Raw genomic sequence first — 13,173 nt, forward strand, 5'->3', positions numbered from 1 at the left:
TGGAAGTTGGAAAGCAAAGAGAGCGCATAAATATGTGCGAAATTCTTGCTGACAGTCCTGACACGATGCAACGCCTTCACTGACCTATAAATCTTGTTGCTTTACTTGGGTTTCAATCATCTTTTGCCCTGGAATTTGTTCACTATGTATATAGACACTGTGCTTTCCTTAAAGTTTCTATATGTATTCAAATGCATCACACATACATGCAGACAAAACTCATTGAATAAAAAAAAACATACTGTCTTCAAACTGTGAATGGCAAAACTTAAGTTGTAGTGGACAGCAGCATATGATTAATGCAGTACTCCCAAAGCTTTTGCTTTAATGTCCTGTCTTTGCACAAACATTTCATTGGAGTCTATGTTACACACACACTTCAAATTCAAACTGAACTTTTCTCAAACTCACCATCTTCATACTTTGTATCTGACTGCTCTATCTGGTTCTGATAAAGTGTGCTACAATAACGTGAATCTTCATATTTGAGTGGTACAGCTGTCCTTCTGCAGGTTAATGCGTGTCTAATTGCTCAGTCACTCATCGCTTTTAAACAAGATTAAGACGACCTGCATGAGAATGGAGATGGAAGCTAGTTCAAGTGACTGAACGTGACATGGTTGTGGGTGTCAGAGGGGTTTTGTTTGACTATTTCAGAAACTGCTCATCTACTGGGATTTTCCCCCAAACAGCCATCTCTAGGGTCTACAGAGAATGGCCTAAAAAAGGGAAAATATCCAGTGAGCTGCAGTTCTGTGGGTGAAAATGCTTTGTTGATGTCAGAGGTCAGAGTAGACTGCTGCAGACTGCTTCTAGCTGATAGGAATGAAATGAGAATTCCTTTATTTATCCCATATTTGGGAAATTCTTTTGTTACAGCAGTTGAAATGATGATGAAATAATATTAGTAGGAAGGGAAGAGTAATTCAACCACTCCTCACAACCAATGTCTGCAGAAGATCACGACCATGAAGCAGATGGGCTGAGCTCTACACAGGTGCCAGTCCTGTCAGCTAAGAAGAAGGAAGTGAGGCTACATTTTACACAGCCTCACCAAATTAGGATGACAGAAAATAAGAAAAAGTGTTTCCTGGTCCAATGAGTCTGTTTCTGGAGCAACAGTTGGATGGTAGGGTCAGAATATGGTGTAAACAACATGAAAGCATGGCTCCATCCTACCTTGTATCAATAGTTCAGACTGGTGCTGTGGTGTAATGGTGTGGGGATATTTTCTTGGCACATTTCGGGCCCCTTAGTACCAACTGAGCATCATTTAGACACAACAGCGCACTTGAGTAATGATGCTGATCATGTCCATCCTTTTATAAAGTACACTGTGGTCTACTACAGCAGGCTAATGCACCAGCCATGTCATGTCAAACTGGTTTCTTAAACATGACAATAGTTAACTGTACCTAGATGACCTCCACAGTCACCAGATGCAGATTCAGTAGAGCTTAATTGGGATATGAGAGTCACATGATGGAGGTGCAACTGACATCTGCAGCAACTGTGTGATGCTTCATTTCAACATGGAGCAAACCCTCTGAGGAACATTTGCAGCACTTTACTGAATCTGTGCCACGAAGAACTTACTTACAATTCTGAAGGCCAAGGGGATCCAACCCAATGGTAGCAATGTGTTCCTAAGTGTGCGGTAAGTATATACTGAGTCCAGACAAATCAGATTACACATCATTTTCATTGCAGTTTGATTTTCCAAAGTAGAAATAGCCACAGGTGGAACTAATTACATTAACAATGGCTTCATTCCAGTAAGAATTGTAAAGCAGCTGGCAGCTGGAAAGTCACAGTGACTGCAGATTTACTCAGTATTCCCCTCTGGCAAAACTAAAGGTAAGAGAAGTTTTATTTTAAACAAATAAGCAAACAAAAATCTCCTTATGAAATCACATCTAAAATACATGAAAAAATAAGAGCTAACCTATGTGTGTCATACATTTAGCAGATGATGCCATCTCATGGTGCCTGTTCTCTAAGCCTTAACATGATTTGACTGGATGACAATGGATAATGTTTTATTACATCCAAAAGAAATCCTTTTAGTAATATCCAGACTTCTTTGTACCATTTCTCATTAGATTCTTTGCAGTCAGCACAGTGACAGCTTTATTTTGTTTGTCTTGTGTGTTAGAGCCAATCTATAGAGAAATATTTTTGATACTGTTTCAGTTATTGTTACATGTTTAATTTTGTATGATATGTTGTTAGAGAATAAATGCTGCGTGTTTCATTTGTGTCGGGTAAGAAAACATTACAGCGCATGTGTTGTAGCAGGTTAGAGTGAGCCAGGACGGCAATGGAAGTGTGCGCTGTAGCAGCAAATAGTTTTTTGACCGTGACATCTTTTGTTTGTATGTACGAGTCAGAAATAAATCTGAACAGCTCACATTAAGAAGTGGAAGAATTATTTTTTCGAAGCTTGGGACAGAAATTCGCCACTACATGTGTTTGATTTGTGTATTTTCCAACAGCACGTCAAACAACGCTAAGTGCACTGAAACACTTTGCACATTCACAAGCAATCTGCTTTCTGCCTTCTCCATCAATCTGTTGACCTGTAGAGTCACACATTCCTATATACAGTAATTAGATACCGATAAATTATTACAGCCCATTATTATAGCTCTTGATTCTCAATGATAGTTTCTACACGTACAATATGTACACTGCAGATTTTCTTCTGATACTGTTATAGAACATTAGAGAATATTGCACAAATGATTTTTGAAGACTTCACACTGGTCCAGTAAACAGACAGTTTTATATGTATAGAAATGCAAAACATGAAAGCAGCAGCCAGTATAGATTCACACTGCAAAATGACATTCACTCCTGTTGTGTTCACTTTCCCACAGTCTACTAAGAGTTAACAAACCAAAACGGAACAATGAAAAAATGCTGTGGTGTTGTGGTCAGTTGTGCAATTGCACGAGTCGATTTCATCAAAGTTAAATTTGATGTGAAAATTTTGAATGGACTCTTTGCTGGAGTCGATTCAATTACATTTAACTTTGTCATACACTTAACATAAACTAAATTGTAGACTTAATGGCTTTAACAATAATTTGCATGGGCACAAAGTAAAAAAACAGAATGAAGCATTAGTACATGAGTGGTGCTGGAAATACAATGAGCAAACTGTACGTGTGTGTACATGACTCTCTGGGAAGAAGTCTGCTGCCTTTGTCAAAAAAACTCCTAATGCACACTAATCTATGCAGCTTTGTGTATATAAATTAACATACGCCGCAACATACTTCTATTTTTGATTTGCAGCTCGCACAACAGCAGAGAAGCTTGGAGGATGAATTTCACAACTGGCTCATTTGATGAACAGCTGCAAGAGGACGTGTCAGGGATAATGCAGCTGCTGCTCAGCGATGTGTTTTAGACAGTATCTCCCGTTAACATTTAAACACAGAGTTACGTATGCTACTACATAATATTGGTGTCAGCAGTCCCATCTCAGCATATATTGGTTATGTTAAAATAAAAGTCGCCGACTTTGAGGTCAATGCTGGTTGGTTTAGCTCAGCAGCCAAAAAAAAAAAAAAGAAATTCACAGAGACAGTTTAATGATCCTATACTGTTAAATATATTTTACAAAGATTCACAAGTAGATGTTTTTTTTCTTTTTTCTTTTTGTTTCCAATACCTAACACCTGTGAGTATTAGAAAGGGCTCCAGTAATACATGTGCAGTACATTATAGAGTTAAATGATAAGGTTGGATAGAGCTTAGTAGATGGTGCTGCTCCAACATCCCTTCACAGTTTTATAAATATACAGATTTTTATTTTTTTTAAACACACTGATGCTTTGATGTATAGTTATATGGTTACTATAGCTGGATCAGTGGTAATTACAGCTGTCCAATTTACAATTATCAGCATCAAGTAAATTCTCTGCTGTTTTTATTTTTGATTGATAAGCTACTATCATTCAAACGGTCTCAATAATGCAAAAAGCCTTATCTTCAAATGTGATAATTAACAGCACATTAAGCCCTTTCTCACAGCTAATTCATCACAATCTGGCACTCGGTCAGAAACCTCTTTGTCAAGTCCAAAAACGAAGGGTAACCCCTTTACAGTAAGAACTCCATGACTGATCTGCACTGTGAGGAACAATAAAGGCCTGCATTAGGAGGCAGGTGGATTAGTGAATTTTAAACTCACCCCTTGAGACAAGAGATAAAAACCTGTCTGGAGCCACTTTTTCCCCTCGTGTTTGTTAGATTTGGGCAGTTAAGTTGCTCATTAATTTGTATTTTAGGAAATAAATGTCATATATGAAGGAAACATGACACTCACAGACTGCTGAACAGAGATGGGCAGTAACGCGTTACTTGTTGCATATAATTTAATTTTTGCTTGATGCATAAAGTTAAAAGATTAAAACTGATAAAACAAGTTTTTTAAAAAAAGAGACTTTTCCATTTGATTACATTTTGTATGATGGATTATGCAGAAAAAGTAGAATTGGGCTGAAAGATCTATCACTTTATTACCTATTCAGGTTGTAAATTGTGTTTTTTAAAAGTAACTAAGTAACTAAGTAATTAATTACTTTTGAAAATAAGTAATCAGTAATGGGATTACTTTTTTGGTGAAGTAATCAGTAATTAGTTACCGATTACTTTTTTCAAGTAACTTGACCAACACTGCTCCTGAATATAATTAACTGGAAGCATTCTTAAATACCAAACACTGCCACCAAAGACTCACAAGAGAGGTCACAACCATTTCCATAACCTTGCAGGGGGGGGAGGAAGCTTTATAAGGCTTATTTTGGACCAAAATAAGGATGAAGTGGTTTTTACTGGATTTGGCTGCCCATTAACTCTGTAACACCAAGTGTATCATATTTGATACAGGAGTTCTTGAGACGTCTAAATCATCAGTGTGTCTTTTTTCTTCACAAACGTAAATAAATTGCAGAAAAATGCGAGATTTAGTAAATATGATCCAAATAAAAACTGCAGACTTGAGTTCTTTAAGCACTTTGGTAAGGCTTAGGAGAAAAACCGGTTTGGGTTAAAATACATCATTTCACATTGACAAAGGCAAACATCTTCCATTTGCAACAAGCTTTTCTCGTTTTTCCTTGGTTGCCACGGTTGCATGTCAGTGAAGCCCTTTTTCCTTGGTCTCATAGTGTCTCATTTCCTGACTTAGGGAACTTCTATTGACCTGTATTGGACTGCGCTGTACATTGAACAATGATGCTAAATAATGTGTCCTGATTATTAATACATGACAAGTTGGAAATGAGAACAGGTCAACACATTTGTAAAGTCCACGAGTTTGATTAGTTACAAACAGTCCCAGTTATACCCTCACACCGCTGAGCTTGTTGAGTACACTTTCTGTTTAACAAACTGTCACTGTTAACACTAGGCTACAATTTGCTTCAGTTCTTTGTTACATTTTCTGTCCTCAAGGCCACAGAACAAAGCATGTTAAGGTAGCACACACTAGGACAAATATTGGACATCAATCACATAAAAAAGGCCATGAGTTTTAATTAGGTTAAAGAAAAGAAAACAATACAGCAGACACTATTATTGTACCACATGTGCTCCAAATATACACTTAGTTAGTCCAAAAAATTGGCTTTGAAAGCGAGGGAGTGCTTGTCCCATGTAACAAAATCGGTATTTTATCAGCCAATGGAGAAATCAGTATGATTTATAGTGTTGATCTCATCCCCCAGCTGAGTTTTAATCCTCTCTCCTTGTTGGTGCATGTGGTTGGAGGAAATCATTCAGACATTGGACATCCTCTGAAAGCCATTTCAACCAGTAAACCTGTTGAGCCTGACAATAAAGCCGATGTCCTTTCCACTTTGCGAACAAGTGTTTTGACACTTGATAGTAACACAGCAATCCAATTAGTTACCAAAGGTCACACGTCATCGTCGTCGTCATCATTCTGCCTCAACCTCCTCTCATGACTCTGACCTCTCTGGCTTCCTCTTTGAGGGAGACGACCAACTGGATCCTGACAGAGCAGGTACTGTTTCCAGATTTTCCGGAAAGCTGTGCGGAATTTCTTGATGCGGAAAGCATAAACGATGGGGTTTACAGCTGAGTTTCCGTGAGAGAGGATGATGGCGATGTATATGAATCCAACCTCATGGTATCCTGGGCAGAAGAGAGTAATGCAGTTCAGGATGTGCAGAGGGAGCCAGCTTACTGCAAAGAGAAACAGAACTAGGGCGAGGGACTTGGCCAGCTTAAGCTCCTTTCCAAAGTAGCGTCTTGGGTCAGTGTGGCTTGCTGTTACCTACGGCAAATTAAAGAACATGATATCAGTGGAAAAATGTAGTATTCACACAGTCTTTGATTTGCCCGGCACGAGAAGAAGATGGTCTCACCTTTTTGTTGAGCTGCTTGTGGATCATGTAGAAAATCTCAACATAGATGGCGAGCATTAGTAGCAAAGGGGGCAGCACCCAGCCAAAGAAATTGAAGTAGACCATGTAGTCCATACTGATGACGGTCTCAAACTTACAGACCACCAAGGTGTCATTTTTCAAGCTGCCATTTTTACGAAGTTGCTGCAGGTTATTCCATCCAAGCATCGGAGTGAGACCCACTATGATGGACACCAGCCAACACAATAAAACCGCTGTGCCGGCTCGCCGTGGGGTCACCACCCTCTTGTAGCTATGGCAACAAAAAAGAAGATGAAACTCCAAGTAAATAATCTGTGTGAAGTCAGGTAGATGACTGACTGTGGACTGTTTAAAATTATATAACAGTATCTGTACATAAGTTAATATCCTATTAAAACATCAAATAATATTATACTTTCTTTTTTCTTTAAATGCAAAAAACTATAAATAAAGGTTTAAAAGAAAAACTAAAAGGCAAATCATTCCATAAACATTTAAAGCAGATACAAAAGTGTGCTATAGTTCTTTGTTTTGCTGGAAAGGTTTGTGTCCAGGTGTTGATGTGGATGCTACTTTGACATATACTGCACACCTAAACATTGCTGCAGTGACCAAGCACACCCCTAGCTGTGGTACTCCAACTAACGGTGGCCCGCTGCAACACAACAGTGAGCGCCGTCACACCCTGTCAATCTGCTCAGGAACATTAAAGCTCCCGTGCTGTTGGCTCGTCATAGAAACTTGCTGGATGCCAATCCAATTGAGCATTTGTGGAAAGCAATGGAAAAATCACAACCCATGGAAGGCTCCACCCAGCAGCTTGCTGAATGCAAAGGATCCGCTGCCAAGGTCCGGGTGGCAGACAGCACAGGACACCACCAGAAGTCACACATCCATTACCCTACAGGTCACAACTGTTTAAGGGGACCTACACAACGGGTCGGCAGGTGATTGTAAAGTCATGGCTGGGCACTCTGAAACTATATTTTACTCAAGAAAGTGCCTTCTACTGTGTTTTTCTCATACCATATGCTTATTTGATTCATATACAGTTATACTGTGTGCAGACTTGTGGGAATCATAGCATGAAACATATTTACCATACGTTATTCTCATGATTTTTAACATTTAACATGCTAACTGAGGCGTGTAGAGTCTGAGCAGTCCACCATCTGACCTCGTGATGAATTTGTTGGGACGTCCACTCGTGGGAGATGTGTTAACACACACCTGAATGCTTCAGACTAATGAACTGCCATAACGTCTGCTTTTTGTGAAGGTGCTCACACTGACTGATAATCAGTTAATCAAGTGCATTTGATTAGTCTGTCTGCTACGTACTCTATTAATTCCTATGGAAACAGCAAAGGTGTCTTTTGTTTTTCACAGAGCTACATAAACCCCTGTGAAAACGTTCTTTTTCACATGACCTGATTTATTACTAGAGTGAAAGAAGAAATGATCATGTGTTCTTTTCCTCATGGCCTGTTCTAGCTCTTAAAGGGAGAAACCGGTGCTTATTCACTATGCATGGTCTAAATGACATTTATGTAAATTAGTGCCTATTAAATCAGGTATCTTATTTTGCACATTTTGACACAGAATTACATTTGTACTATACAAAAGATTGTCCCAATATACATGCCATATATTTGTGGCCATGGTAATAAGCATTAATTAAAAATGTGGGCTTTGTAAAATTTGTAAAATTGGCTATTTAATATACACTAACTGGACAAAAGCATGGGGCCACCTACACATTACACCCACCGGAGCTGCTTGGCTATGGAAACCAATGAGACGAAGCTCCCAGCGCACAGTTTTTGTGATGACTTTAATGCAAGAGGATGTTTGTAACTCTATGTGAGTTGCTGCACTTCCTTAATGTTTCTACTTTCCAATAATACAACTTACAGTTGATTGAGGAATGTCTAGCAGGGAAGAAATTTCACAAACTGACTTGCTGCAACAGTGACCTCCTACTGCAAGATCACACTCAAACCGAGTGAGCTATTTGGAATGGCATTCTTTCACAATTGGTTTTAAAGGCAGACTGCGTGGAACACGTATACACCTGAAGCAATAGAAAGCGAAACATCTTGATTAAAAGATTATCAGGTGTTAAACTAAAACTTTGTAAACTAATTTGTAAACGAATGATAATACATTATGTGTAGAGAAAGTTAATAGAACATTAAGTCAACCAAATCAATCTGCAACAGCAAAACAGAAAACAGCAGTGGTCTGGTTTCTTGCAAAATAATTCAGCTCTTCTTTCTTTCTCTGGCATCGCATTTTGTCATGTTGTCCTGACAGAATTATAGCACTGTATTTTTTGTTCATTGTGCAGTTATCACTTCTTTACTTATCACAGATCTCTGCGTGCCACTAAAGTGTTGCTCCAAGAAATCAGCTTTCTAGAAAAAAGATATACTGTGATATGTAAGCCAGAAACAGGTCCTGACAAGCTCCTGGTTTTCAGAAGAAGAAATTAGGAAGTTATTAAACTCAATACAATTCTTTGCTATCTTCCTGGGAAGTGATCAGTCCTGTTTCTGACAAGCAATGAGCTGCTGTTATAGGTTTGTGAACAACAACTGTTAAATACTCGTTCAGGATTCCTGTAGCAACCTACCTTTTTTCCTATTTCATTTCTAAGGAATAAAAGCTGACTCGCTTAGAGTAAATCATTGAGCACCTCATGTTAGTACTTTGCTCTTACCACAGCTGCGTTATGGCTAAAGTCACACTAAGGTTACGACAAACACACTGACAAACTCAGGTACGTGTGAGAACCAAACTATTATCATTCCTCTTTTTCCCCTTTTTGTCTTGTCCTCTCTCACACACGCGCGCGCACACACACACGCACAGAGCTGGATATAGTACACACACGCACACACACAGAGTAAGAGTTCAGCCAGGGTGCGGCAGACATAACACAGGATAAATGAATGAAATGAAGTTAAAAAAGACCGTGTCTGGAGTGGACCTTCCCACATGTGGCATCATATGACATTTCTATCTTGATCTGTGCATTCATAAGTCTTTGTAAAGCTTTTTCTAAACCTTGGATGGTTGGCTGGCTGCATACAGATGAGCAGTCTGTCTGCCAAAAATTGATTTCTGGATTCTACTGTAGTCCAGTTATCTCGTCTTTCCTCTGGGATTTTGAGCCTCATCTCCCACCTGGAAATTCTATCATCCGGGTAAGCCAAACAGTGACGCGTGAGGCAATATCAGACCGTCCTTATCATGACCACGTGCTTCCAAACACTTCAGCTAAAAAAAGTAATCACTGCTTGTTAAACTGTGTCCCTCCAGAGTCCCAGGGGTATTTAAGGGAAGAGGACTCAGTTTCTGGCTCATATTACCAGCTCGCTACGAATCGGTAAAACACAAATTGCAGGTGCTAAGTATTTGAACTCTAAATTAGAGTCTGTTGCTAAAGCGCATACTCTGAATTGGAAGAAAAATGTATCTGCTCACAGTACTGTGCAAAAGTCTTGAGTCACCCTTCATTCCTAAATATGTTGCTAGGGAAATGGGAAATATGTACTGGGATTTATTGAAATGTGTGTAAACAAAAATATTGCATAAAGTGGGTCCTAAAATTCTAACAATTCAGTTTGGTGTGACCACCTTTATTCTTTAACACAGTCTGGACTCCCTTAAGGAAGCTTAGTCATTTCTTTAAGTAGTCTTCAGGAATAGGAAATAGCTCTTTAGCTTATTGTTGCAAAAATACTACTTTATGCCTGTCAGACTGTGTTATCTTTGGCACTTTACACAGATTCAACTAATTAAATTAAAGCCACAGCAGATGATGTGTTTTTACAACAGGCTGCTATTAACAAAATGTGCAATTTGAAATTCGTTCTTTTTGTAAATTGTCTGTTGTAGACACAACACTCTTAATTTGTTCAGTTAGTCCCCTTTTTATGCTTGAATGATTCACAGGTCAGTGTTGAGTGGCTTAAGAAACAAAAATACATTCCTGTGAAAACAGTCAGGTACAAGGAGTGGTCTGAAAACGAGTCTAAAAGCAGACAATTTCCAAAGAACATTTTTGAAAGATCTTCAGAAAGAACTATTGGCTCAAGGCCACATTAAAAAAATTAGAAGAAAGTCTGGACCCTGAAAGCAAAAGAGGGACAGTTCAAGATTTTTGCACAGTGTTCTAACACTGTAAGAAGCACTGCCTTTTTTGTCTGTGTTAAGTAGACCCAGTATCACTGTTTCTGCTGGAGGACATCCCAAAAATAAAAAGACCTTATGTTTGATTATTAGAGGTATGATTCATACTGATACGTTTAAAGGAAAAATAAAGATGGTGCTTATTAAACTTTACTTCATATAATAGAGACATTAATTTATACTGCTTTTGACTTGGGGAAATCATCTGCTGAATGCATCACATGGTAACTACACCTCAAGACTATGATGAACGGGACTGAAATCCCCAAGAGAACGCAATAAATAACAGTTTATTTATTACAAGACCTATAGCATTCATATAACAGATAACATATTTGAACTGTTGTCTGGCTAATGTCACTGTAACCTATATTAATGCCCCTGCACTGACAGAGAGCAGTGTGTGTCTGCTGGTAGCCAACTTGACAAATTATGTAATCCATCAACCAACCACCATGAGCCTATTGACCAATCATGCATTCTCTGCCTCACTCTTACAGGCTTATTTTCAAACGAGCCAGCTTCAAGTGGACGAGAAAGACTTTTTCATTAAAGAGATATTAGGGTGAGACAAAAGGAGAAGTGCAAAGTGATAAGGCACTGAGTGCAAAACCTCAGCTTCTCCTCATGACAGAAGTTACCGTAACAGAAAGGCATATAAAGATGATTCTTAAAATTAAACAATATATATAATTAAGAAGACGAAAATAAAAGTCAACAAGCTTTTCTGTTTAGCACAGACTGAAAACATACATATTTATCTATCTATCAAGGTAAATGTGCTGCAAAATGTGAGAAAAATACGCATTACTTCGCCAATTTGCACCTTATTTTGTGCGCTGGAAAGGCACATCGGAGTTATGTTTAATAGTTAAATGAATGAAAGTGTTAATAAACACCGATAAGTCCGTTAGCTGTATTATTACAGCACCAATAATTACAAGTAGAGACATTACAGAGCTGTTAAGGTAAAATTATCTCAGCGGCTAGACACACTTTTACCCCACGTATTACACGAATTTCTGGTGGGTGAAATGAAAATCCTGCATGAAACCGGCAGGAGCGTCTTTGGTTAGTGTCCTTGATCCCAGCAGCGATCCAGACACAAAGGCTTGTAGAAACGAGACAATATATTAAAAACTAGAGGAATTCACCTTTAGGCCTACCTCATGGGTATTTTGACTCTCAGATAGCGGTCGATGGCGATGGCCAGCAGCGCCAGGATTGAACTTTGTGTGAGCACGAGCACTGTGCAGGCGACCAGCAAACAGCTGTAGAAGTGTGTCTTGAGATCAATGCTGATGGTTATGGCGAGGGGGATGACAAGAGCTCCGACTGCAATGTCAGCCAAGGCCAGGGAGACGATGAAACAAAACGTGGTGTCTCTCAGAGACCGGTTAATGCGCACAGCCCAGACCACCATTACGTTCCCGATGACCGAGGACAAGGCGATCACCACCTCCATCCCAATGTAGAGAGCCTTGTAAGCATCCACAGTCATGATCGCGGATACTGGATGAGTGTGCGCTCAGCGGAGAAAATTAAACCCGAACACGTAGAAGGACTTCCCTGTTTGAGTTTGTGGGGGTCGACTGAGACACCCCTTCTTATTTTTCGCATGTTTTATGTCCCACGGATGCGGAGGTAGTGCCTCTCCTTTTCAAATGTAGTCCGGGACATGTATCCACTCGCAACTTTGAAGATTCCGGGAATGGAGTTGCCCCCGCAGTCCGGCTGTCAGAGGGACAGGAAGGGTACTGAATGAGTCACATGCAGGTTCCCATAGAGCAGATTAGCTGTGCAGCTTTCCTCGGTGTAGGGCATGTGTCAAAGGTCGGAAAAATAAACAGGGAATCCTAAACAGAGCCACGCTTATTCCAGTCATTTAATTATTACGTCATTCCATCAGTACTTACTTGGTATAAACAAAAATGTCTATGTCTCGGGGTACTTGTTCCATGTAAAAACAAAAACAAAGACACGAAACAAAAGAATAATCTAAACGTATCCAGATTAACGTCAGATTAACAGTTTCCCTTCTCTTCTTTCTTTGCAATTATTTGTAAGCGAAAGCTTGCCCTCTGTGGGAGTGACACGCCAAGCTCTGAGGAGGAGGATATCAAACATGGATTCGTGACACGTGCATTTGTCTTTTTTTTTCTTTTTACTATATCAAATATTAAAGCTCACTGCGTAAGAAGTGGTGGAAAAAACAAGAAAAAGTGTTGAAAGAGCAAACGAGTTTGTTGTCAACCGTTTGTAAATCAAGCGCCTTTTTCCTCCTCAGTTATTGTGTCTCAATTTGTTGTCCAGTGATTTTTTTCGTACTTGCAAAATAGATATTTCATTTAAGGGAGTGTGTGTGTGTGTGTGTGTGTGTGTGTGTGTGTGTGTGTGTGTGTGTGTGTGTGTGTGTGTGTGTGTGTGTGTGACTCATTGTCAGTGAACACAAATGGTTGATTGCAAAACTGCATTTTGTATTTAATCAGTTTATCTTTGTCGAGTATTTGCATCAGTCTGAGGATATAAAAAAAACAGGTAAGTGTGACAAATA

At 39.2% G+C, this 13,173-nt stretch overlaps 1 protein-coding gene across 1 annotated transcript; it reads right to left on the bottom strand.

Moving 5' to 3' along the window:
* Positions 1–5,929: 5,929 nt before the first annotated feature.
* Positions 5,930–12,120, bottom strand: LOC146631883 (adenosine receptor A1-like). The gene is made up of 3 exons (XM_085353970.1): positions 11,786–12,120; positions 6,402–6,693; positions 5,930–6,310 (listed from the first exon to the last, which is right to left on the bottom strand). Exons 1-3 carry the CDS (start codon positions 12,118–12,120, stop codon positions 5,930–5,932), a joined length of 1,008 nt encoding a protein of 335 aa, XP_085210096.1.
* Positions 12,121–13,173: the final 1,053 nt, after the last annotated feature.

Source organism: Diplotaxodon limnothrissa, linkage group LG5 (genome assembly GCF_057381915.1).
Source record: "Diplotaxodon limnothrissa isolate DT_005_m linkage group LG5, D_limnothrissa_male_GT1.1, whole genome shotgun sequence".
NCBI classification, from domain to species: domain Eukaryota; kingdom Metazoa; phylum Chordata; class Actinopteri; order Cichliformes; family Cichlidae; genus Diplotaxodon; species Diplotaxodon limnothrissa.

What these genes read in the sequence shown, in the direction of transcription:
- LOC146631883 (XM_085353970.1), bottom strand. Translation starts at nt 12,120, where the DNA reads ATGACTGTGGATGCTTACAAGGCTCTCTACATTGGGATGGAGGTGGTG. An exon ending in AGAGTCAAAATACCCATGAG is followed by an intron (nt 6,694 to 11,785) that starts GTAGGCCTAAAG and finishes TTGTTGCCATAG; the next exon opens with CTACAAGAGGGTGGTGACCC. An exon ending in ACAAGCAGCTCAACAAAAAG is followed by an intron (nt 6,311 to 6,401) that starts GTGAGACCATCT and finishes AATTTGCCGTAG; the next exon opens with GTAACAGCAAGCCACACTGA.